This window comes from Vulpes lagopus, chromosome 7 (genome assembly GCF_018345385.1).
Source record: "Vulpes lagopus strain Blue_001 chromosome 7, ASM1834538v1, whole genome shotgun sequence".
NCBI lineage: Eukaryota > Metazoa > Chordata > Mammalia > Carnivora > Canidae > Vulpes > Vulpes lagopus.
Window position 1 is genome coordinate 17,554,229 of NC_054830.1, and position 24,740 is coordinate 17,578,968.

Sequence of the window (24,740 nt, forward strand, 5' to 3'; positions counted from 1 at the left end):
CCAGGGTAAGAGAGTTTCCTCTCCAGAGAGGGGGGTAGGCACGAAAGTGGGAGCTGGACCAAAGATCCTAACATAGACCAATGAGAGACCACAACATGGGAGTCTGCAGAACCAGATGGAAACACCTCACAAATGGAGAAACAGCCACAACATACAACCTTAGAGGGCAGCCCTGGTGGCTCAGTGGTTTAGCGCCACCTTCAACCCAGGGTGTGATCCTGGAGACCAGGGATCAAGTCCCACATTAGGCTCCTGCATGGAGCCTGCTTCTCCCTCTGCCTGTGTCTCTGCCTCTCTCTGTGTGTGTCTCTCATGAATAAATAAATTTAAAAATCTTAAAAAAAAAAAAAAAAGATACAACCTTAGATTCTGATTTATTTATTATTTTTTTAAAGTAAGCTCTAGGCCCAACGTGGGGCTCGAACTTACAACCTTAAGAGTCACATGCTCTACTGACTGAGCCAGCCAGGCACCCCAATTTTTTAAAAATATTTATTGCAAAGAATGCTGGACACAGTGTGATGTGTGGCTGAGATCCACCAACACCCATTCCAGGGAAAATGGGAAAATGTCTTCGACACAAGCACGTTGACCATCATGGATAAAATCCGGCAGCCAACCAGGGGGGTGCTGCCCATGCAGAGATCGCTCCAGGCAGAGGTGGAGAAGAGCTGCCCCAACCCAGGCCATACCCCTAGACTTCCCTCTGCCCTATCCCGGTCCTTGTAACACTGTGGGTCCAGCAGCTCCTGACTGCCCTCTGGGCACAGAGAAAAGGCCTCACTGGTCTTGCCTCAGTCAGCCTGAGGTCCTGGAGTGGGGGACATCCAGATGTACATGCCACCAACCAAAGAGGCCCACTATGGCCAACAAGTGAGTGTGTCCAAGTGACCAAGTCACCAGAACTCTGGGGGACACAGAAACAAAGGCTATGGTCCTCATGTCCCAAAGACAGTGGCATGGTCCTCTGGTCCTGAGGGACCTGAGGGTCTCTGGCAGGAGGTAAGTCCAGAAGATTCTGCTCCAGCCCTCTACTGAGTCTGTGCACAGCCACTGCAGCACACAGGGCTGAGCCACCATCAGCTGGGGGCAGGGGCGCACGCTTCCCTCAGGGGCAGGCAGCAACTACAGGCTACGAAAGCCCCAGGAGGCCAAGAAAGGTGGGCTGTTCTACCAGGGAAGGTTCCAGGTACAAAGTGGGCTCAGGCTCCTGGACCAGGACCCACTTGGGGATGCAGGGCATCCAGCTGCAGACCCAGACCCCTCCTCACGCAGCCTCACAACTTGCTGGCCAGTCCTCCTGCCCAGCTACAAAATGGGAGCCAGAACCTACTGCCCAGCCTGCCTCTTTGGCCCAAAAGAACTCAGGGGCATAACAGGTGGCAGCGTCCCAAGGCAGTTTCCTGCCAGGCCAGGCTCCTATACACAGGAATCTGAAGCTGCACTATGCTGGGAAAATCCTCCCCTGGACAGGGTGCCTCGGATTTCCTGCCTTTCCCCTGCTCGGTGTCACAGGCAGAGGTCAATGAACATCAGGACAGGCTTTTTTCTATGAATCATTCACAGCAAATGCATTTGTCTGCCCCCCAGGGTGTGCTCCTGCATGGAAACAGGTGGCAGTGGGGGAGAGGTAGCCTAGAGAGCACAGCCAGGAGGGCGAGGCAGGTTGGCAGCCTCTCCCCCCGAGCACCTGGGATGTGCACTGGAACGGGGGTGCTTACACGACTGCCCTGTCTTTGAGTGCTTTCACTGCGATAGCAGTTGGGCAGGGGTGGCCTTGGCCACCAGCTCCCTCAAATGTTCCAGTGTGTGCACAGTAGGGAAGGAGTGACCAGAGAGGCTGTGCTCCCCGTGGGTTTCTATGCATCATGGCATGAAGTGAGCACAGTGTTCTCACAAGCGGCTCCGACACAACGGCCTGGCTGGTGGAGGGGTCTGCCTCGGCGGCTCTCCAGCTCCTGCCAGGGCAGGATGGTAAGGGCATTCCCCCGGACCCAAGGAGCAGAGCTCAGGGCCCCACACGGAGAGGGAAGCAGAGTCCCTGCTGGAATCCTCAGGTCCACCTCAGACAGTTCGGCCATCGTGGGAGCATCACAGCATGCGCTCTCCGTTCACATGTTTAGGGTTTCATACTTCACAAAGCCAACTGACCAGTGAGAGGACACCTCAAAGCTGCAACAGAAGGACCAGGTTGCTAGGAAACCTCTCACCAGTCCAGGGCAGAAGCAGTCTGGCCAAATGATTTTTAGCAGCAGGTTGGGCACCTCGTGGAATCCTGTCTCCATTAACAAGGAAGCAGGTGGGCTGGTGCAGGGGGTCTGGGTGCCACCAGCCAGGTGCAGCTTGAGGATGCTCCAGCATAGAAACTGTCACACGGACCAGGGGGCTTGGGATGACCTTGTCTGCCGGGATCAATACCTTCCTGGGGGTCACCGTGGATGAGACATGGTCACTGGTGAGCGGGAACCGTGACCAGAGCTTCCTCCGGAGGCCTCGAGATGTCTACATTCTGCAAAACAAACAAAACACAGAACATTCACTCTGTGGTGAGAAGAGGTAGACATCCACTGTCCTGCTGTCTCCTTTCCCCATCACCATAGCCCTCTGGGTTCACATACTCACCCCCTAGGAGCCAAATTTCCCTAAAAGCCAGGGCCCAAGAGCCTCTCAACACATGGTGGGTGGACAAACATGAGGATTCAAAGGCAGGGGTGCACGGTGCCCTGGGTCCTGCTGGCTCCTGGCACACATGACAGGCAGCACCAGAATGAGGCCATCCCACGTCCTACCTCAGGCCTGAGTCAAGTGGGAGGGAAGAGCTGGCTATGGGCCTGCCTCCTCATCAGTGGGAGCAAGGAAGGAGGCCCTTCCTTGGGGGTGCCTTCCTCTGGGTCTGAGCATCAGTGGACAGGTGTCAGATGAGGTCCCAGCAGCCTTCAGACCTCTCCTAGTCTGCGGCCTGCTCTGTACTCTGAGCTGGGGCACAGGGTACCCTGGACAGCCCTCAGCCCTCAGCCACAGATAGCCCTTGCCAGACCACAAAGCCCAGCTCCTTCCACAGCCTGCTGAGCTCAAGCCTAAGGGATGGAAGGCCTGACACTTTCCTCAGCTCCACAAGCTGGGAACCCCTTTCCCCCTGGCACAGACCTCTATGGTAGGGCTGCTGGGAAGCCATCACACCCAGGGACCTCCCCACTGCCAGGGTGGCATCCTTGGGAAGGCCTCGCCCAAGGTCATAATCTTGTCCTGATGATAAAACAGCAGGTTTGGCAGAGTACTCAGGCTCATTCTGGCAGGCACCCCAACCGGACCTGGGTTGGAAGATACCGTATCTTATGCCCCCAGGAATATGCTTGCTACCCCGCAATAACCCTGTTGTTACCTGAGGCCTGTCCCGGTGTGTGTTCACAGCCATCACATTCAGGAATATAGACTCCACTTTACAACCTGCCAAAGGAAAGATGTAAATCCATTTCCCCTCCTGGAGGGCAGCTAGACCCATAGAGGGTAGAAGCTTCTCTCGGGTAGAGGCCTGGGGTATTATAGAACAGAGCAGCCATTCTCAGCTTCATCCTGGTCCTCCCACCTTAGGCACCTTTGAGGAGCACATGAGGAAGGATGAGGCACCCCATTAGGCCTGTGCTTATCATGTGCCACAGCACAGCCTTGGTGAGAAGCCCAGACACCCAGGAGGGCTATGCTGAGGACACGAGCTATCCACTGCCGGGGTGGAGGGCATTCTAAGGAGGAGTGGGCCTGAGCTCAGCATGGAATCATTACGTGAGCCTTCAGGGGACCCCCAAACCACTCACCCCAAGTGTGCCACAAACACAGAGCCAAATCTATGTTACGCCAGGTGCTCAGTGCAATAGGGACAAGAGGATGAATGGCATGACACAGTGGCATGACATCTGCTGCCACTGGGCTTTACAGTCATTCTCCCAAGGGCATGGCTACCTGAGGGGTGCCTCATAGTCTATGTTGAAGTTGAGGAGCTGAGACCCAGGAGTTTAGGAGGTGGTCTGAGGTCTCTGCAGGCACAATGAAAGGCAGAGGTGGGACTCAAACGATTCTGCACTCAAAATACCCCGAATATTTTAAGGCCCAGGTCGTAGGAGCCATGGGGCTTTGTGGGGGTTTCAGAAAAACCAGTAGAAAAGCCCTTAATGCAGGTGGGTGATGGTAAAAGATCACTGGAAAGGCACATGTGGTCACAGAAATTAAAACCAAAGAAAAAAAAAAAAGGTAAAAAGTAAATTGGGAGGGGCTCCCGGCAGGCTCAGTCAGGGGAGCATGTGACTCTTGATCTTGGCATCACGAGTTCCAGCCCCACGTTGAGTGCAGAGCTTACTTAAAAAAAAAAAGTAAACTGGGAAAGGCAGTGGAGTGGGCAGAAGAGGAATGAGCCCCTAATGGAATTTTCAGGGATCTGCAGAAAATTCACAGAGCCCCATGGAAAGCCAGTACCTGGCAACCAGATGAGTGTGCAGGAAGCTTCCTTACCGTAAGCCACAGGGGTTAGCTTCAGGACGGTGTGCAGCGGACACTTGAGGTAGGGCAGCTGTTCTGTGGACACAGATAGGAAGGGCTGGCACACCAGGGATGCCCACATAACAGTCCCTCTGTCTCACATACACACATCCCACCTCCCAGGGGCCAGCCCGCACCTGCTGCCTTATCAAGGAAGTAGGCCAGGAGGCAGCGCATCACGGCCTGGTGGCAGATGACCAGCACATTCTCCTGCCTCTCCAGCTCCATGATGACAGGCTCGAGTCGCTGGACCAGGTCCTCGTAGGACTGCAAGGGAAGTGGGAAGGGTCCCTCAGGCCCTGTTCCAGGGGTAGTGATGGAGACATTCTGGGTAGCAGGCTACCTCCTCATGCCCGGGACCCTCACCATTCTGGGAGGTTGTGGCTAGGGATACTCCAGCCTGACCCCTGGGGACCTGGGGGTGGACAGCTCCAGGCTAATGCCTGCCCCTATAGGACAGTGAGATATCCAGCTTGAGAGGGAAGCTGGGAGGAGAGACTTAGCAGCCTGGGAAAGAGATCGCATCCTTCACCCTAGGGCCAGGGCCTGGGAGGACTAGAGGGCAGGGCTGGGCCTCAGGCTACCATCTTAAGGGACCATCTCGTACACCCACCTATAGGGCCCTTGGCTGAGCCCTCTGCTGCTGGAATTCACACACTGGCAGCTGAGGACTGGTGGGAAAGACACCACACCCTTCTAGCCCACAGCAGGCGGAACACACAGAAGGAACCGTGGGGGTAGGAGGAGCAAAGACTCTCCAAAACTTCCTGGAGCACAACCTGTCGGCATTCCTCCGGGCCTAGGAACAACAATCCTGTCTGCCTGTCCTGTGTCTCCCCTGGGTGCCATGAGTTAGCTGATGAGGGAGCCCTTGGATCTACACTTGTGCCCGAAAGGTTAGAGACTTATCCACCTAGAGACCAAGCCCTCTTTGCATACAGCAAGTGGTCCTTCAAAACACACACCTCAAGCTGCAGCTGAAAGTACGCTGACTGGAGCAATGCCCTGTAGTTCTAGGGGATTCTAGATCAGGTCTCTTGGTAACTGTAATTTCCCTACCAATTCTCCCTTTGTATTCTCAAGTCTGAACAGGCCACTGCTTTGCTTCTTTTTACTGTGATGGGTTAGTTTTAAATCTGAGCTCTGCCTCCCAGTCCACAAGGGGGATAATTAAAGCTCCCCAGAGCTGTACTTTTCCTGAAGATAGTATAGCAGAGGGGCTGGGAGTCTGGCATCTGGGGTGGGGGTAGAGGGATCTTCTGCGTGTGTCCATGGATGTGCGTATACACTTGTGTGTCTGCAGGGGTATCTTGGTTTGGCCACTGCCCCAGGCCACTTCCTAGAAATGGAAGATACCCAAGTTAACGGTGACCTACTTCTGAGCTGGGGCTTGGGCTGAGACAGAAGCCAGCCTGAGGGAAGGTGTCAGAGCACATGGCTTGCTGTGGCCACGACTTAATTGGGAAAAGTCTCTCTAGGTCTGTATTCAGGGCCCTGAATCTGGAGCCACAGGGAGGACATGATCCCTGTGATACCCCGGGGAAGGGGAAAAGCAAAGATGAGCAATATTGGGGAGCAGGGATCCAACGAGTCTCAGAGTTGGGAGTCCCGTGCACCTGCCCAAGGTGGGTGAGGACTGCAGCCTGGGCACCATGGCTAGGAAGTGGTAGAGATGACACACACACCCAGCCTGACCAAGCTCTAGGATCAGGCCCCACTTGCTGTCCATGCAGCCTCCACAGAGTGCTCCAGGGGTTCTGAGGCACGGCAGGTGGTGGCTGGGACTAAGGCCCCAAATCACACCTACCTCCCCCTTGGGGTACCGGTACCGGTACTTGTCCTGGTCCCGCAGAGCAAACTCCAGTGGATAATGATCCTGAATTTCCTCATAGGTCATCTCCTCGCAGACGCCCTAGGGAGACACAGCGGTGATCATATCTCCCATGCGAGGCCCGGGATCAACCCTGTGTCGAGGGGGAGGGCAGGCAGAGGGGACCAGGTTTACAGGGCATTTCCAAGGCCATGGGGCTCTTCCTAGCCTGGACTTAAAACCTATATGGAAGGAGCAGGCCCGTAAAAGAGGAGTCTGCATCTTGTTTGTAAAGAGCTAGCAGAACAGTCTTTTCCATCCATCCATCATCCATCCATCCAGTTTATGCCATAAAAATAAACAGAAATGTTAACTATTGTGTCTTCTGTTTTCTGTGCTATAGAAATACTTACTCTGAGTATGGACTGTTGTACAAGCTATAAAGCAAGATTTCACTTGTGTCCTTCAAGATACACACGCACTCACATGTAGCATAAATTACCTTATACAAATGCTATTTTCAAAGAAATCCAGCAGAGAACACTGGTTGAGAACACTTAAGTATGGTTCAAGGGCCTTGAGAGGGGAAGAAGCCATAAAATGTCCTAATAAAAAGCTGCTGTTCTCTGCCTTTGTTCTAAGTTGTTTCCTAGACAAAGCCTTGGGGCAAAGTTGTCTATTAAGAAAGAAAAACCAGGAGGAAAACTTACAGCTGTAAATGTCTATATAAAAAAAAAAAGAAGAAGAAGAAGAAGAAAGATCGCAAATCATCCCACCTTAAGTTACTGGAAAAAGAAGAGCAAGCTAAACACAAAGCAGGCAGAAGGAAGGAAGTAAAAAAGATACAAGCAGAAACAAATTTAATAGAAAAGAGAAAAAAGCAATGAAAGCAGAAATTGGTTCTTTGATAAGATTAACAGAATTCACAAATCCTTTGCCCAACTGACAAGAGAAAAAGCTCAAATCACTACGATCAGGCACAAAAGAGGAATATTACTACCAAGCTTACAGAAAGAGAAGAGACTCTAAGGAACTACTGTGAACAACTCCATGCCAACAAATGAGGTAACTTACATTAAGTCAGAGAATTCCTATAGAGACAAACCATCTTTGTTGAGTGGGGTGTTCAAGTCCTAACACCTGGTATTTGTGAGCATGATTTTATTTAGAAATAGGGTTTTGGGGGCACTTGGGTGGCTCAGTTGGTTGAGTGTCTGACTCTTGGTTCTGGTTCAGGTCATGATCTCAGGGTTGTGAGATTGAGCCCTGAGTCCAGCTCTACACACAGCGTGGAGTCTGCTTGAGATTCTGTCTCCCTCTCCCTCTGTCCCTCCTTCAACTTGTGTGTATGTGCTGTTTCTTAAATAAATAAAATCTTTAAAAAAAAAAAAGATTTTAGGGCAGCCCCGGTGGCGCAGCGGTTTAGCGCCGCCTGCAGCCTGGGGTGTGATCCTGGAGACCCGGGATCGAGTCCCACATCAGGCTTCCTGCGGAGAGCCTGCTTCTCCCTCTGCCTGTGTCTCTGCCTCTCTCTTCGCTCTCTCTGAATGAATAAATAAATAAATCTTTAAAAAAAAAGATTTTATTATTTATTCATGAGAGGCACACCGAGAGAGGCAGAGATACAGGCAAAGGGAGAAGCAGGCTCCCCATGGAGAGTCCGATGCAAGACTCGATACCAGACCTGGGATCACACTCTGAGCCAAAGGCAGACGCTCAATCGCTGAGCCACCCAGGTGTCCTTAAAATAAATAAAGCCTAAACAAACAAAAAAAAGACAGAGTTTTTTAATATGTAACCAAGTAGATGAGGTCACCAAGGGTGGGCCCTCATCCACTAACTGAAGTCCTTTCAAGAAGACCAGGTGAAGACACAGAAAGTCACACAGGGATGAAGGCCATGTGAGGACAGAGACTGAGGTGATGCAGCTAGCTGTAAGTTAAGGGATGCCAAGGATTGTTGGCAATGACCAGATACTTGTTAAAAATATGGGCATTGACAGTGATTCTGCTGAAGGCTCAGAAAGAAGTGAAGCACAGCAGAGAAAGCTTCTATCATCTTTTTAAAAGATTTTATTTATCTATTCATGACAGACACAGGAAGAGGCAGAGACATAAGCAGAGGGAGAAGCAGGCCCCATGTAGAGAGCCCGATATGGGACTTGATCCCAGGATTCCAGGATCACACCCTGGGCCAAAGGCAGGTGCTTAACCGCTGAGCCACCCAAGTGTCCCAAGCTTCTATTATCTTAAAAATACATATATCCTCATGAGCATAACGCTGCTAGAAATATGAATGTTGAGATGCCTAGGTGGCTCAATTGATTAAGTAGCCAACTCTTTCTTTTTTAACAGATTGGTTTAGGGACACCTTAAACAACTGAGCCAGTCAGGCACCCCTAAGCAGCCAACTCTTAATTTCAGCTTAGGTCATGATCTCAGGGTCCTGGGATTGAGCCCTGTGTTGGGCTCCACACTTAGCAGAGAATCTGCTTGAGATTCTCTCTCTCCCTCTCCCCTCTGCACACCCCTGCCCCACTCATGCTCTTTCTCTCTCTCTCAAATAAATAAATAAATAAATAAATAAATAAATAAATAAAATCTTTTTAAAAAATACGAATGTTAAAAGTGCTTCTAGTGAGGCATAAGTAGGGAATGGAGGTGCGGGATCCCTGCGTGGCTCAGTGGTTTAGTGCCAGCCTTAGGCCCAGGGTGATCCTAGAGTCCTGGGATTGAGTCCCACATCAGGCTCCCTGCATGGAGTCTGCTTCTTCCTCTTCCTGTGTCTCTGCCTCTCTCTCTGTGTGTCTCTCATGAATAAATAAAATCATAAAAAATAAAAATAAAAAAAATAAAAAGGAGGTGGTATTTACTGGACACTAAAGAAAAAAGAAAAAGTGATTTTTGTAATAAAATGGCAGAGAACTTGCTGAATTATGTTCTACTTGGCTACTAATAAAAAGATAATAACAAGAGTTGGTAAGGATGGGAAGAAACCAGAACCCTCACGCACTGCTGGTGGGAATGTACAATGGTGCAATCTGGCAGTCTTTCACAAGGTTAAACACAGAGTTTACAATATGACCCAGCAATTTTACTCCTACATATATACCCAAGAGGAATGACACATCCATACAGAAACCTGCACGTAAGTGTTCACAGCAACATTATTCCTAATAGCCCCAAATGCAACCCCCTAAAAAGCTCAACCACTGATAAATAAATATGTCATGTGGTATATCCATATGGCAGGATATGGGGCAATATAAAGGAATGAAGCTCTGACCCACGCTACCACATGAATGGACTCTAAAAACATGGGCAGCCCCGGTGGCTCAGCGGTTTAGCACAGTCTTCAGCCCAGGGCATGATCCTGAAGACCCACGTCGAGTTCCACGTCGGGCTCCCTGCATGGAACCTGCTTCTCCCTCTGCCTGTGCCTCTGCCTCTCTCTCTCTCTCTCTCTCTTTCATGATTAAATAAAATCTTTAAAAAATAAATGCTAAGTGAAAGAAGCCAGTCACAAAAGACCCCATAGTGTATGATTCCATTTATATGAAATATCCTCACTAGGCCAGTCCACGGAGTGGTAGGTTAGTGGTAGCCTAGGGCTGGGGGAAGGGGTTGCAGGAAACAGAGGGATAGCTATGGTCAGGGTTTCATTGGAGTAATGAAATGTTCTGAAATTGATTGCGGTGGTAGTTGCACAACTGTGTGAATATACTAAAAACCACTGAATTGTATGCATTAGGTAGGTGGTATGTGAATTATTTCTCAATAAAGCTGGTATTTTTTTTTTTAAAGAACAAATAAGGCTGTGAATTGTGGATTGAACAAAGAACAACAAAAAAAATCCCAATGTTGAAATAAAAGGCTAGCCCAAGGCTGTTTACCAGAACCCAGGAAAAGAACAAAGATAAACAAAGAAAGATGATGAATAGATCACAGATATTAGAATAGCTTCCAAACTCAAAAGATAAAGAAGAGAATCCACCAGCATCTAGGAAAATAATCAGATCAACTACAAAGGAAAAAAAACTGGGGTGGCCTAAGGCCTCTGTGCAAAACCCAATGCTAGAGCTGTATCCAAGTCCCTGCAGGGCAGACAGTGGCATCCACGCAGGCTCAGGAAGACCAAGGAAGCATGGCTGCAGGCCTCCCACAAATCCCAGGAGCCACCACTGATGGGAGCCTACAAAATGGTCAAAGGGGCTACGAGATGAGTCACAAAAAGTGTTTGCCCTCTTCATTCTTTTTTTTTTTTTTAAGATTTTATTTATTTATTCATGAGAGACACACACACACAGAGGCAGAGACACAGGCAGAGGGAGAAGCAGGCTCCATGCAGGGAGCCTGACGTGGGGCTTGATCCCGAGGCTCCAGAATCATACCCTGGGCTGAAGGTGGCGCTAAACCGCTGGGCCACTGGAGCTGCCCCGTACTTACTCTCTTAAAGAGCTCACCAATTCTCCCCCAAACTTCCTTCTTCTGCTCAGTACATATTTCCTGAGCACCTACCATGTGGGATACAAGGTAGATAACAGTTCTTGCCCTCACGTGACCCAGAACTTTTCCCGGGGGCTGGAAAGCTGGAATCTTCCTGGATGCTTATCTTCTTCTCACCCCAACCCTCAGTTATCACTTCTATCACCTCACCATGTCGGTCCCCAGCACCTGGTCCAGTTCCTACCACGGGACAGGTTCACTAAAATACTTGAATAAATGAATAAACAGCCTGCAAATCTATCCACTTCTCCCTCTTGCACTGCTGCCAGCCAAGTTCCAGATGTCATCACCTTACCAGGCCACTGCAAACGTCCCTCATTGGTCTCCCTTCTCCAGCCTGTCCCCCTATTTCACCCAACAAAACCATTCTCTACACCAGCTGGGGTGACCTCTCTACACTTCAAATCTGATCTTATTACCAGCTTAAACTTCAGGCAATGGTGGTCTAGCTGGCTTCAGAACCACCATCCAGAGAGAGCAACTAGAAAAGCCAGACTGAAAAAAAAATTTAAATCTGTTTGATATTATCATAGAGCTACAAGGTAGAGAGGCCAAGAGGGGCCAAGGTCTTGGAGAAAAGGAAACCCAAAGAGGTGAACCTGATACATGGCATCATTTCTTCCTTCGGGGTTTTGTTGCTTTGAAAGTGGCAGTTAAAAGGATGAGATATAAATTTTTTAAAAACCTTTAAAAAAAAGGGAGGGGGGGATCCCTGGGTGGCTCAGCGGTTTGGCGCCTGCCTTTGGCCCAGGGCGCAATCGCGGAGTCCCGGGATCGAGTCCTGTGTCAGGCTCCTGGCATGGAGCCTGCTTTTCCCTCTGCCTGTGTCTCTCTCTCTCTCTCTCTCTCTCTCTCTCTATGTCTATCATGAATAAATAAGTTAAAAAAAAAATCTTTAAAAGGATGAGATGGGGGATGGGGTGGGGAAGATGAGTGACGGTGGTTAAAAGGTACAAAATTCCAGTGATAAAATAAGTCTTGGGAATATAACATACATCATGGTGACTACAGTTAATACTTTGTCATATATTTTAAAGTTGCTGAGATTAGATCTTCCAAGTTCTCACAAGAAAAAAAAAAGTGTTAACTATGGGAGGTGACATATGTTAACTAAGCTTGTTTTAGTAATCATTTCATAATATATATGTATACCAAGTCATCATGTTGCACCCCTAAAACTAACACAATGTTACCCATCTGTCATATCTCAATAAAACTGGGGCTGGGGCATGGAGGAGGAAAAGCCAAGCAGGAAGTCAGGACTGAGTGGACAGAAGCCTGGACAAGCTGGCAGCAATCTTGGGCTGAGGGGACAAAAGTAGAAGCGTGTGCCCACAAGGTTTTCCATCAGAACTTTCAAGGCTACATTCTCAGAGATGGAAGACTTGAAAATCTAGTGGCCTCTATGAAGGTCAAAATGCAGCTCTGCAATTGCTCTATCCCTAAGTAGACTAAGGTAACCTACCACAACTGGCTGCCCAAAGTAAAAGTTTCTCTCTCTGGAGAGAGAAAACATTAACCCAAGCCAGAATTATCTCCAACACTGTTCATCCAAAACGTCTGGCTCCCCATCAGAAATTGGCAGTGTATCCGGGATGCCTGGATGGCTCAGTGGTTGAGCGTTTGCCTTTGGCTCAGGGCATGATCCTGGGATCCCAGATCAAGTCCCACATCGGGCTTTCTGCATGGAGCCTGCTTCTTCCTCTGCCTGTGTCTCTGCCTCTCTCTCTCTCTCTGTCTCTCATGAATAAATAAATAAAATCTTAAAAAAAGAAAAGAAAAAGGTAGGCCATCCAATAGGGGAAGAAAAAGAACACAAAACTTCATAAAAGATATCTAAATGGCCAAAAAACAGAGTGAAAAACGGCCACAATTAAAACACTGTGATACCCTAAGTGATACTTAACATAAAAGTAGGTGAAATAAGCCAACAGGGAAAAGATAAATGGGTGGTTATAGGTAAGTGAGATTAGATTTAAGGCTTATGTTAGAATGCCAAAAGAAATTCCAGTTGACTGGGGTGCCTGGGGGGCTCAGTCAGTTGAGCATCTGCCTTTCATTCAGGTCATGATCTCAGGGTCCTGGGATAGAGCCCTACATTGGGCTGGGCTCCCTGCTCAGCAGGGAGTCTGCTTTTGCCTCTTCCTCTGCCCTCCTCTCCCTTCCCCCCCATGTGCTCTCTGTCTCTTTTTTTTTTTAATTATTATTATTTTTTTTAAGATTTATTTATTTATTTATTTATTTATTCAGAGAGAGCGAATGAGAGGCAGAGACACAGGCAGAGAGAGAAGCAGGCTCCATGCAGGGAGCCCAACGTGGGACTTGATCCGGGGTCTCCAGGATCACACCCCGGGCTGCAGGAAGCACTAAACCGCTGCGCCACCGGGGCTGCCCTGTCTCTCTCTTAAATAAATAAAATCTTTAAAAAAATTTTTTAAAGAAAAAAATAAATTCTGGTTGGTTGAGATAGTTAAATTCAAAAGAAGGGAAGGGGGGCATCTGGGTGGCTCAGTGGTTGAGCATCTGCCTTCGCTCAGATCCTGATCCTGGGGTCCTGGGATTGAGTCCCGCATAGGGAGGGGAAGGAGGAGGGGAAGGAGGGAGAGGAAGAGGAAGAGAGGAAGGAAAGAAGACAGGAGGGAGGAATCCAATTCCTAAAACCTGAAGGAAATTGGAAGAGTGAGCTCTCCCAAGCCTCACCACAGGTGCCCTGGCTGAGTACAGCCGTGCCCAGGAACACAGGGCTGTGGAGGACAGCAGAGGGCACAGATGGTAAGCAAGCAGAGCCAGTGGGCGCCCAGGAGGGCGGGAGCCAGGACGGTGAGCACCTGAATTCCAGGCAGCAGTGGGCAGCAGAGGGCAAGGGCAGGGACAGTGAGCAGACAGGAATGGTGAGCCTCAGGCAGTAGAGGTTTGGGATTGGAGGTGAAGGGCAGTGGAGGGCAGGGGCGGTGATTACCGCATCGATCTCGTTGAGGACCTTCCACTGCTCATAAGGCACACCCAGGGCCTCAGCTGTCTGGATGGTCCTCTTCATCTGGCTCGTCCAGACCTTCAGGTCCTTGATGTTCTGATCACGGATGAACTGGGCCAGACTCTTAGCAAACTGAAATGTATCAGAAGCAAATTCAGACACACAGATCCAAGGTTGTCCTCAAGGGACCCTGAAGCCACAGGGCCCAATGGATGGTGTCATGCCCATCCAGCCTCTGAGAGCACAGAGAACAGACCTCATGAGAACTTCATGAGAACAGACCTCAAGTGCTGTTCTTATACATTCTCTCCAGACCCTCTGTGTAATTCCAGTTGTCGTTCTAGTTCCATCATTACGTCTCCTGCCATTGCCCACCATGTGTCCTGGACCCTATGACCTCCCTACAGAGGCTTCAATATCTCCCCTGGACTGTGGTGTGGCTATCAGCTGCACTGCAGACACTTGGGTCACTCCTATAATGGCAGGCCTCTTCAGGGAAAGGGGCCCAGCTGGTGACAGCTCACATGAAAGCCAGAGAGCCTAGCTTGGTGCTTGGTGACTTTCCAAGTTCCTTTATATGACAGGAACATTCCAGACTGAATGAAGGTCATCCATCTTGATTACACAGTAGCTACAAGAGCTAGAGCCCAGGCCCATTGGACACACACATACATGCACCCAGCTGCCCAGGAGTACTAATGCGCAGCTCCCCCTACAACCCTGAGGATGCCAGTGCAGCGCGTGCGCGCACACACAAACACACACACACACACACACTGACCTCCCTGCCCCGGGGGGACAGTCCCGGGTCCCCGCCAATCCGGCCCTTGAGGTTGAGCTCACTCTCCCCATGCCGGCAGAGGTAGATGGAGCGGGGGGTCACATGGATATTCATGAGGTAATATACGATACGGCTCTGGATGTGATCAGCCACACGGTTTACCACATAGCTCTGCCCCACGTCCATGATCTTGATGTAGGACAGATCCCTTTGCAAAGAGAAGGTAGAGAAAGACCTATGAGTGTGACTTGGCCCTCGAGGGCTTATCCTGCCAGCCATAGGAATTAGCTGCAGAGCTGTGCATTTCTGACCACCAGAGTTGAGATCACAACACACAGGACCAGCAGCTGGTATGCAAGTGACAGGGGTGAGGAGGGAGTAACACATGTGACATCCAGACAAACCCCATGAGAGGTGCTCAACACTTGTCATGTTTCCAAAAGGTGACATCCAAAGCACAGGGTCAGTAATACACATTGTGACTTTCACTGCTGCTGTGTCCCCCGGACCCCGCTTACCTACCTCCGAGCTTTCAACGCACAGTCTGTAAGGTAAATAAGAGATAGTTTTTTCCAGGATTGACCTGGGGGTACCTGGCAAATGCTCTTCCCCTCCGCTTCCCTGGCCAGCCACACCTGCCCCTGCCTTTCCTTGCTTCCCCCTGTAACCCAGCTCAGCCGCTTCCCTTGGTTGCTTATTTGCTCGGGCTGGGCAGCATGGTGGTTGGGAGGACACGCTCGCCTCGCTCATCTGCTTATGTTTACTGGGTGTTGGGGAGGCAGCAGGAGGAAAGGCGGAGTTTCTCAGGCAAGTGCTCTGGGCTGGCCCAGGATGGCCCTTCTGAATGTTCTCATCTGAGTTCTCACTGTCTGGCCCCAGGGCATGGGTTTAGTTTAGGGTTGTTACATCAACACCAATAAAAACAGCAGCCCCATTAACTAAGCGAGGAATCCAACAGAAGCTGCCCCAGTAAGCCTCTCTCGTGCAATCACATAACAGAACCATAAGGAAAACCACTGTCCTGGGGTGACTGGAGAAACATAAAATACCACAGCAGCCCAGGCAGTGGGTGGCAGCTGGCTTGAGCTGGCCACAGAGTCTGGCCAAGGAGACTCAGCCAGTGTAGGAATTATTCTGCAAAGACCCAGAGAAATCATTCCTCTTCCAGGCACTTGTTCTCCTGGGCTCGTAGGCAGTAGATGTTCTCATGTTGATTATACAGGACCCTCACCCAAGTTTATATTCCAGCCTTTCATTTAACACTATGTAACTTACACTGTCCCATGTGACTTCGCTCTGAGTTTTGACTATGCAATACTTTACCAAGGGGCCACAGTATTACTTACTTAACCACTGTCCCCACTTATGTTGTTATACAGAAGCTGGCAAACTATGGCCAACAAGTCAAATTCAGTCAGCAGCCTGTTTTTGTAAATAAACTTTTATTGGGACTTGCTCATTTGTTGACATATTGTCTATGTTTCCTTTGCACTACAATGGTGGAGTTAAATAGCTCAACACAAACTGTATGTTCCTGAAGCCTAAAATATTTGCTACCTGACCCTTTACAGGTAAAGTTTGCTACTCTAAGAGCATCAGCTGAATATCCCTTGTGGGCCTAAAGACCCCTCCCCACCCAACACTTCCTCCTGCTGGGTCTGCCATTCCAGAATGGGCCACATGGGCCACTGCCAGCTATGCATAGACAGGATCTGGGCACTCCTTCCTCCTCACCCCCACCCCTGGCTCAAAACACAGACTACAAATTTAAAGAACATGTAATGCTTGCAAATGCCTTGCAGGAAGACCTTCTACATAGAAATTAGGCTTGATTTTATAAGGCAATAGCAGAAAATTCTTTCTTTCCTTCTTTCCTTCCTTCCCTTCTCTTCTCTCTCTCTCTCTCTCTCTCTCTCTCTCTCTCTCTCTCGTAAACTCTACGCCCAATGCAGGGGGCTTGAACTTATGACCTTGAGATCAAGAGTTGCATGGAATAACAGAAAATTCTGACTTGCGGAGCTCCACATAAGGTAATAGGGGTTCTGCAAGTCACCTCTGGCCCACGATTTCTGCCCGAAGGAAAGAAACGGGGTCAGACAATCTCTGCCAGTTGGGATGGCCCCTAAGCCACCACCATGGCAAGTCACAAGGAAGCAGCCAAGAGGGGACCCTCACCACCCACCATCATAGTTGCAGGACATGGTGCCCTCCTCACTCACCTGTCAAGGTCCTCATCCAGTGACTCATACGAATTCTCATAGCACTCAATGCGCCGCATGAAATCTTCCGTGGCCTCATCACTATCATGGTTCACATAGTCAGGGCTGCCCAGTTTCACTTGCTGCCGAACCAGGCACAGAGCAAGGACACATCAAGGTTGGCAGTCAGGCCGGGCCAGAGACCAAGGAGACTGCTGGGCACGGGGTGGGGGAAGGCTAGGCCAGAGGCCAGGACAAGACTGGGGGTGTGAGGCTGGAGGCCAATTCCAGGAGACTGGAGGCCAATCCCAGGAGACAGGTTCCACTAGGAAGAGTCCAGCAGTTCCCTGATCTTAGTTCCCATGATAGTGTGCCAACAGAATATTACTGGGGAGCCTAAGATTGGCGTCCTCATCTTTGTGGCACAGGGGGAGGTGAGGCCAGAGGGGCAAGGGGCTTAGAAGCCTCTTCCCACCTGAACCATCTCCCCAAACCCAGATGTTCATTCCTTGGATAAACAGGGGGTAGGGGAGAGAAGTTGAATCTCTTTCTCTTTCAAAATATGAACATCACTTCCTACCCCCCATCTCCAGAGGCTGAAGCTGCATTCTCACTGTGCAGGGAATTATGAGGGGGAAGAGAGGGGAAGGTAAGACGAGGGAACATGAATGAATGCCACCTGGTGACACAGCCTTCTACCCAAGTGGTCCTTGGGAGTCTCTGATCACCTGACCCCTGTGTTGTACTGCCTCCCCTCTCCTGCCCCCAAAGTTCAAGAAGACCAAATCAGGGCCGGCCTAGGCACCAGCCCAAACCTGGAGAAGGACCTCGCTGTCATATGCTCCCTCAGCTATGTTACTGGCCCCACAAGGTCAGGTATACCACTCACCACGATGTTAGCAGCTATGACCTCAGGATCCACACAGATGGACTCCACAAAAAAAGTCTGTGGCAAGGACAAGGCAGGCAGGACAGAAGGAATCACAGAAACGTTCAGGGCACTGGGCCTGGGTCCACGGAGTTTCCCCCTCACATAGGGCCAGGGTGACCCCAAGAGGATGAGGGTAGGATAGAGAAGCCCCGACCCAAACCAGGTGCCACCCCATCCAGGATTCTCCCACAATGCCCACCTTCCCAGAAAGAAAACCCCAGATGGAGAGGAAATAGCAACCCCTAGATCCCACATCCATTCTGGAGCCCGCTGGCCCGATGTCCACGCACATCAGGAGGCTGTAAGAGGGTTGGTCCCCAGAGGGTCTGAACATGCCACAGCCCAACCAAGGAGGTGACCCAAAGACACCTCACCTTGTAGCCATTCTGTTCTCCAAAATTAAAGATGGTTGCTCTCCGTTCTCGGGTGGTATTTGTTGCATCGAAAACCTAGGACCAAACTGGGTTAACTGGGACTCTGGCCCTGGAGCAGGGGGGAGACTGCCAACAGTGGCTGCACAGGGACCAGATTTCTCATAGGGACCAGCTGGTGCCCAGGCCACCCACCTGGCTGGTCTCCTTTAGACCTGCAAGGGCTGAGCTAGGCCTCCCCTTCCTTGAGGAACACGCCTCAAGGAAGCTGGAAGGGGAGGGGCCTGTGCTCCCAGCAGGGCGGCAAACCCTTGGCACATGGGACGGCAAACCCTTGGCACACGGGGCACACTAAGCACTGCCCCACGTGTGGCAGGCACTCGCTTCATGCTTGACCACCAGGACTTCCTGTAAAACCAGTTAAACATGGAGAGCGGAACCACTGTTTATTTCCACTCCATCCTGAGACTCCACTAAGATGGGAAAAGAAAAATAAAGAGAATGGGAGAGGAGATATCAATAAACTTCTGGTGACTGACTCAGAGAAATAGAGAAAACTAAACACAAGCCCTCACCCACCAGAGCACACCCACCTGTGCAGAAGTAGGAGAGTCAGGAATGGGTCTCAGGTGTCTCTGAGAAAAGGGACAAGTGCGCAGAGGAAAAAGGAAGACTGCCTGGTGGTACAACAAAGAGCAGATAGAGCCCCATGCCCTCTCCCTGCCTCACGAGGCCAGGCGCCCACCTGGGGCTCCCCAGGAAATGCCCACAGCCTGTCCATGTGCCCTCAGGGGTAACCCACTCGCCTGCATGTCTAGAAGCAGCTTCCAGAGCTGCTTTTAAGCAGCTTCCAGAGCTTTTTAAAAGAGCCTTCAACCAGGGCTCACTGGATGCTCCAGCAAAACTTCTAACATGAAAAACAGAGGCTAAAAAAAATAAAAGGAACTTTGAGAAAATGAAGACAGAGCATAGAACAGAAAGTAGTGTCAAAAAATAAATAAACCTTACAACTGTTATCTAAAGGGAGATACAAAATACTGTAAGTAATCATGAAACAAAAAGAGTTCTGAAAAATTGGAACACTCCGAGAATAAGAAACTTAGAATTTAGAAATTAAAATGTGATCACAGAAACTGTTTGAAAATGCAACCAAATGCTTGTAAGATAATATTGAAAAAGTCTCCCTGAAAGTTGAACAAAAACGGGACACCTGGGTGGCTCAGCGGTTAAAGCGTCTGTCTTTGGCTCAGGGCGTGATCCCCAAGTCCCGGGATCATGTCCCACGTCGGGCTCTCTGCAGGAGCCTGCTTCTCCCTCTGCTGTGTCTCTGCCTCTCTCTCTATGTCTCTCATGAATAAATAAAACCGTAAAAAAAAAAAAAAAAAAAGAACAAAAATGATAGAGATAGGAAGTAAGGAAAGAAAAAGATAAAGATTAGGGCTCAAGCCCAGCATGAAGCCACCAGAAGTTCTAGAAAAAAAAAGAAAAAAAAAAAAGCTCAGAAAATGGGAGTGGAGCAGAGAATCAATTGTCAGAAACTGGGAGGGGTGGTTTATCAAAGTAATAATACATGAGAATCTTCCTGACCTGTTAGAAAAGAGGCTCCCACTGGAAAGGGCCACCTTGGGACCCAGCATGGTGAAGACGACCCACCACAATGCCCTAAATTTCTTTCCCAGAGAAAAGGGCAAGAGCAGCCCCAGTTCCCTCTAAGAGATGAAACTTTTAGGAAGATCAGCAAATAAGAATGCCATCAGATTTTGTCACAGCTACTCTGGAAGCCATAATACAACAGAGAGATGCTGTAGAAATTCTAAAGGAAAAATACTTCCCACCTATACCCAACCATCAACTATGAGGATACAGAAGGACATTTCCAAACATGCAAAGTCTCATGCAAGAACTTCCCAAGTACCTTCCTCAGGAAGCCACTGGAGGATGCACTCCAGTAAAACAAGTCAGTAAACCAAGTAAAAAGAAGACATGGGATCCGAGAGCAGGGCTTCAACCCGAGAGTTGGGAGAAGGGAATTCCCAGGGTTCCACACACCGAGAAGTTGATCGATCCAGACAGAGCTGGGAGAGTAAGGGCTCCTGGAGGCATGCCTCCACAAGGAAAAGCAAATGAAAAAGCGGCTCCTGTGTTTGACTGCATAGGGTTAGGGTAGGGGCCTTTCCCAGAGGCACCCGTGCTCAGCTTTGTCCCACTCATCCATCTGACAGGAGGGGCCAACACACAGCTGGAATTCCATTGCCCAGGATTCAGCTGGTTCCCAGAACAGTCACTAAATGTGGGGCAGGATTCTCTCCACCCCAGGAGAAATCACATTGGCTAAAGACTTAGGTAACAGGATAGCACCTGTGATGACCAACAATGTGAGTATTTGGAAGGAAGTCCTACAGGGTCAAATGCAACCACAAGCCCAGAAGGAAATTCCCAGCACACATCCAGCCTCCTCCTATGTAGTAGTGGCTGCAGACTTCCTCCCAGGGCCTGGCAGTTGGGGCCACACACCCTGCCTTCCCTTCCAGGTTCCCGATGAGCAAAGGGCTAGCGATATATAGGCTATTACATGTCACTCCCAGAAGTCACCATGATGTTACACTCACCGCCACATGTCCCCCCTCCTCACTAAGGAACCGCCGGACATCACGGAGGGCTGCCAGGGCACACTGCCTTCAGAAGAGAAAACACAAACACACACACACAAAAAAAAAAAGAAGAGGAGAAAACACAGGGTCAGCCCAGCACCCAAACCCGGCTGCAGGAGGGCAGTAGATCAGAGATACATCCTACCCCAGACAGGAGAGGTCCCAGTCCCTGGAGCCCCTTCTCTTTTCAAGGTTTCTCTTTCCTTGAGGTCATTTTCAGTGATTTTTGCCAATTCTGATCCTCTAAGTGAAAGGCTATATGCTCCTGGCCCCTGGGAATATTTTTTTTAAATACCACTTTTCTGGGACGCCTGGGTGGCTCAGTGGTTAAAGCGTCTGCCTTCAGCTCAGGGTGTGGTCCTGGAGTCTGGGGATGGAGTCCCCGGCAGCGGGCTCCCTGCATGGAGCCTGCTTCTCCCTCTGCCTATGCCTCTGCCTCTCTCTCTGTCTCTCATGAATAAATAAAATCTTAAAAAAAAAAAAAAAAAGAGTAAAATTAGATCTCCTTCCATTTGTTTGGTCTTCAGATTTTGTACATAAACCCCCAGTGCATCCAAGGACTGTGCTATCGGGGCTTTCACTGGGCCAGACCAGGCCACCGTGCCCAAGCATGGAGGCACAGGCCAGGCAGAGCAAGGGGCAGCCTGCTGGGGTCATGGGGAAATTGGTGGCAGAGCTGAGTCCAGGTCCCTGGAAGAAGCTCTGCTCCTAAGCCTCCTTGTGACCTATCTGTGCCCCAAAGAAGACCCCACCCAGTGGGTCTTTCAGTTAAAACTTTAAAGAGCTTTCTTCTTCCCCCAAAAAACCTGAATTCTGAGAGTCCAGGAAACTGGCATTGCTGGAGCCATTTCTAGCCACCCACATTAAGGACCATGTTTTGGGCTAAGATCTGTGGGTTGCTCTGGCTGAGGCAGCACCATGTAAGAGGGGGATCAGGGTTCTAATGGAGATGTGGAAGGTATAGCCTGGGACCCTGAGTGTACGGGGGTATGAGCATGGGGCAATCTTGTGGAACTGAGCCCTTAACCTGGGCAGACTGATGCTAACTCCAGGTGGACAGTGTCAGAACTGAACTGTTAGCAACACATGCATGCACCCACGGGTGTGCATGTGCCTGCCCACAGGTGTGCATAGGTGCTCATGTGTGGTAGGAGACTGAGAGCATGAGTATGTGCCTTATGGTGTGTGTGTGTATACGTGACCAGCACGTGCACATGTGACTGTGCACACCCTTTCCTGGACCTTCCCAGTGTCAGGGACAGACATCAACATCGTGTAGCTCCAGGAACCTCAACAATGTATGATCACCTAGGTCTCTGGGAAATCTAGCCTTTTCTTTTACCAACTATCTGTAGGACATTTGGGGCTGGTCATTGGGAAATGGTCCTGAAGCCCTGGGGCCAGACCCAGACTTTAGATCCAGGAGGGAGGGTTTCTAGGAATAGCCAGAGGGTGTGCCTACAGAGAGGCACATGTGAACCTGCCCCTAGCTTCTCCTGCTGGGGCCTCTGTTCCAGCTGGGTGACCCTGATCTAGCTCCCCAACTTCCCCAAGCCTGGGTTTCCCCATCTGAATTAATCCCAATACTCCTACCTTTAATAGGAGGCCTGAGCAGAATTACTAGTGAGCCCCAGGGGTGCCAGCTTCCTTATTCTTCCCATAAACACTTTGGATTCAAACAGACCTGGCTTCAAATTCAAACTCAGTGTGATCTTACACAGGCCCATCACTTTCAGACCTCACCTCCGAATACGGGGGAGTGAGATGACACAACACCTGCCCCACTGCAGGGAAGAGCCAATAAGCTAGCCAGTGCCCATAGCATGAGGTAGTTGTAGAATTTGCATTTCATACAGCCTCTGATCTACTAATTGAGTAACGCTAGAAAGATGAACACAACAGTTTTTAGTGGTATGGGCTTAGATTCAAGTCTGGGCTCTGTGAAATAACTTGTTATCTTGTGTGAGACTCCTGAGCCTCAGCTTCCGCATCTGTAAAATGGGAAGAGGAGTGACAATCGGGCATCATGCACAGCAGGAATTCAAATATCAGTCCCCTCCCTTTGTCTGGGTCACTGGATTGTCCAGCCTCAAGTTTCACACACAATTTGGCCACAGGCATGAACATCAGACTCCCCTTCCCTTTTGGGTGCAGCCACTTGGCCCAGCCCCACTGACTCAAGAGCCAACACTGGGGAAGGACCGTGCCCCACACTGGGGAGCTCTTGCCCCCTGGTGGCCAGAGACAGAGCAGGCTGCCTAGGACCCAGGCCTGGGCAACAATCTGGCAGCTTCTGGCCTGGAGCTCTTCTTGATTAGGGGAGCTCACTAGAGCTGGGCCAACCTCTGCTAAATGCCCTCCCACCATGGCTGAACCCAGAGCAAGGACAAGGAAGCTTCTTGATCCCTCAGCTGACACCTGCCAAAAAGACCACAGCAGAGATCCTCAGACAGCCAGCGGGTGCTCCTGGTTCAAGTCTGAATAGGGTGGGGAGGGAAGGAGGTAGGGTGTCATATGCAAATTCCCATCTCACGAATGTGAGCAGGAGGGTGAAGTCTGAGCCACAGGAAAACGAAGCCAAGGCCTGTCCTACACGTGCCAAAAACATGCCAAGCACATGCCAAACATGCTCCAAATATACAGTTTATCCTGGGGCAAGGGAAGGAAGGCTGCAGCTCTGGGCTCCATCCTTTTAGCTTTGGGAGAAGGTGCCAGGAGGTAGGCCCACTCTCACTCTGCCTCATCTCTGAGGACTGTGTCCCTGCACCCACTCACTCCCCCTCCCTGCCACAGTCCATCCCCATGGAGCACCTGGGGTAAGCAAGTGAAAGGTCTCTGTGCAGCCAGCCCCTGCCCCACCCTGGCTAGGTTTCCTCTATCTCTCTGAAGCCCTGTCTTCCCCTTCCATAGGACGTCCTTACTAAGGGTTCATGAGCCCTAGGGCACAGCCAGCCACCAAGAGGCCATACGCCCTCCAATACCACCATATCTTGAGAGGTCAAGAGGCCAGCCCTGTCACAGTCCAGTGGGACAGAGTAAGGCCAGGGCTCAGGAGCAGCTGGGTGCCCGGGCTCCAGGGCCTTCTCTGTAAACACACATAATCACACACATATACTCACTTCCTGATTTTCAGGCCCTCTTCGTTGTCTGGAAGGAAAAACTCAAACGACTTGTATGTCTTGACCATTTCCCGGCGATACTGGCCAACGTTGAATTCTGGGGGAAAGAAAGGCTCAGCTTTCACACAGCAACAGCCCTCCCCAGGTTCTTGACCTTGACTCACCCCAGGCTAGCCTTCTCTCTTTTCCCCTCTCCCCACAAAGCCCCAAGGCCCCTTTGGAAGCAGAGGCCAAGTCTCACCTCGAGTAGGCACGCCAATCCAGTTCAGGTAGCGAGTCAGCTTCTTAGAGATGTATGTCTTGCCCCTGGCGGGCAGGCCTACCATGACAATGAGCGTTGGGCAATTGGTCATGCAAACTGAAAGACAAGGAGCTGGTGTCAGATAAGGGCCGGGATGCCTCTGAGGGTGCCCCTCCCTCTGCTCCTGTCACAGGACATCAGACACACGTTCCAGGCCTCCTAGCCTCAGACCCTGGTCTCAAGCCACCACTGGCATGTCCCTGCTGCCCAGGCCTGTCTGGGCTCCAGTAGATGTAGCAGAATCTCACCAGCCCCTTATCCTGGTGTGCACGGCAGATATAAAGCTGGACCTGCCACACCCCTGAATGAACATGCAGGACAAGAGCCAAAGCCCAGGGGATATTCGACACCCACCTATTATCGGGGAATCCACACCCCACCCGTGCAGCCATTCAGCATTCCTGATAGCACAGTACCACTCCTTACCCTCCCAGTTGGGAATTTCTACTCATTGTGTACAAAGCCCAGCTCATAAGCTGCTTCTTCAGTGAACTCTTCCTCCCAGCCACCTCTGCGCTGCCCTGGTGCACTCTCTCCCTCAATCCCGGTCATCTCGCCCATGAGTTGGC

At 50.4% G+C, this 24,740-nt stretch overlaps 1 protein-coding gene across 2 annotated transcripts in view; it reads right to left on the reverse strand.

The window, feature by feature from the left end:
* Positions 1 to 376: 376 nt before the first annotated feature.
* Positions 377 to 24,740, reverse strand: part of PFKFB4 (6-phosphofructo-2-kinase/fructose-2,6-biphosphatase 4) — a 33,294-nt gene continuing 8,930 nt past the window's right edge. For both annotated transcript variants that reach the window (XM_041763450.1, XM_041763449.1), the window contains exons 2-14: positions 24,112 to 24,228; positions 23,871 to 23,967; positions 20,710 to 20,776; positions 18,104 to 18,178; positions 17,688 to 17,744; positions 16,820 to 16,941; positions 14,601 to 14,808; positions 13,805 to 13,951; positions 6,338 to 6,442; positions 4,668 to 4,797; positions 4,504 to 4,566; positions 3,383 to 3,447; positions 377 to 2,509 (exon numbers count right to left, since the gene is read on the reverse strand). In XM_041763450.1, coding sequence (XP_041619384.1) covers positions 2,450 to 2,509; positions 3,383 to 3,447; positions 4,504 to 4,566; positions 4,668 to 4,797; positions 6,338 to 6,442; positions 13,805 to 13,951; positions 14,601 to 14,808; positions 16,820 to 16,941; positions 17,688 to 17,744; positions 18,104 to 18,178; positions 20,710 to 20,776; positions 23,871 to 23,967; positions 24,112 to 24,228 — 1,313 coding nt within the window. In that variant the 3' untranslated portion in view covers positions 377 to 2,449. The remainder of the gene's footprint in view (positions 2,510 to 3,382; positions 3,448 to 4,503; positions 4,567 to 4,667; positions 4,798 to 6,337; positions 6,443 to 13,804; positions 13,952 to 14,600; positions 14,809 to 16,819; positions 16,942 to 17,687; positions 17,745 to 18,103; positions 18,179 to 20,709; positions 20,777 to 23,870; positions 23,968 to 24,111; positions 24,229 to 24,740) is intronic.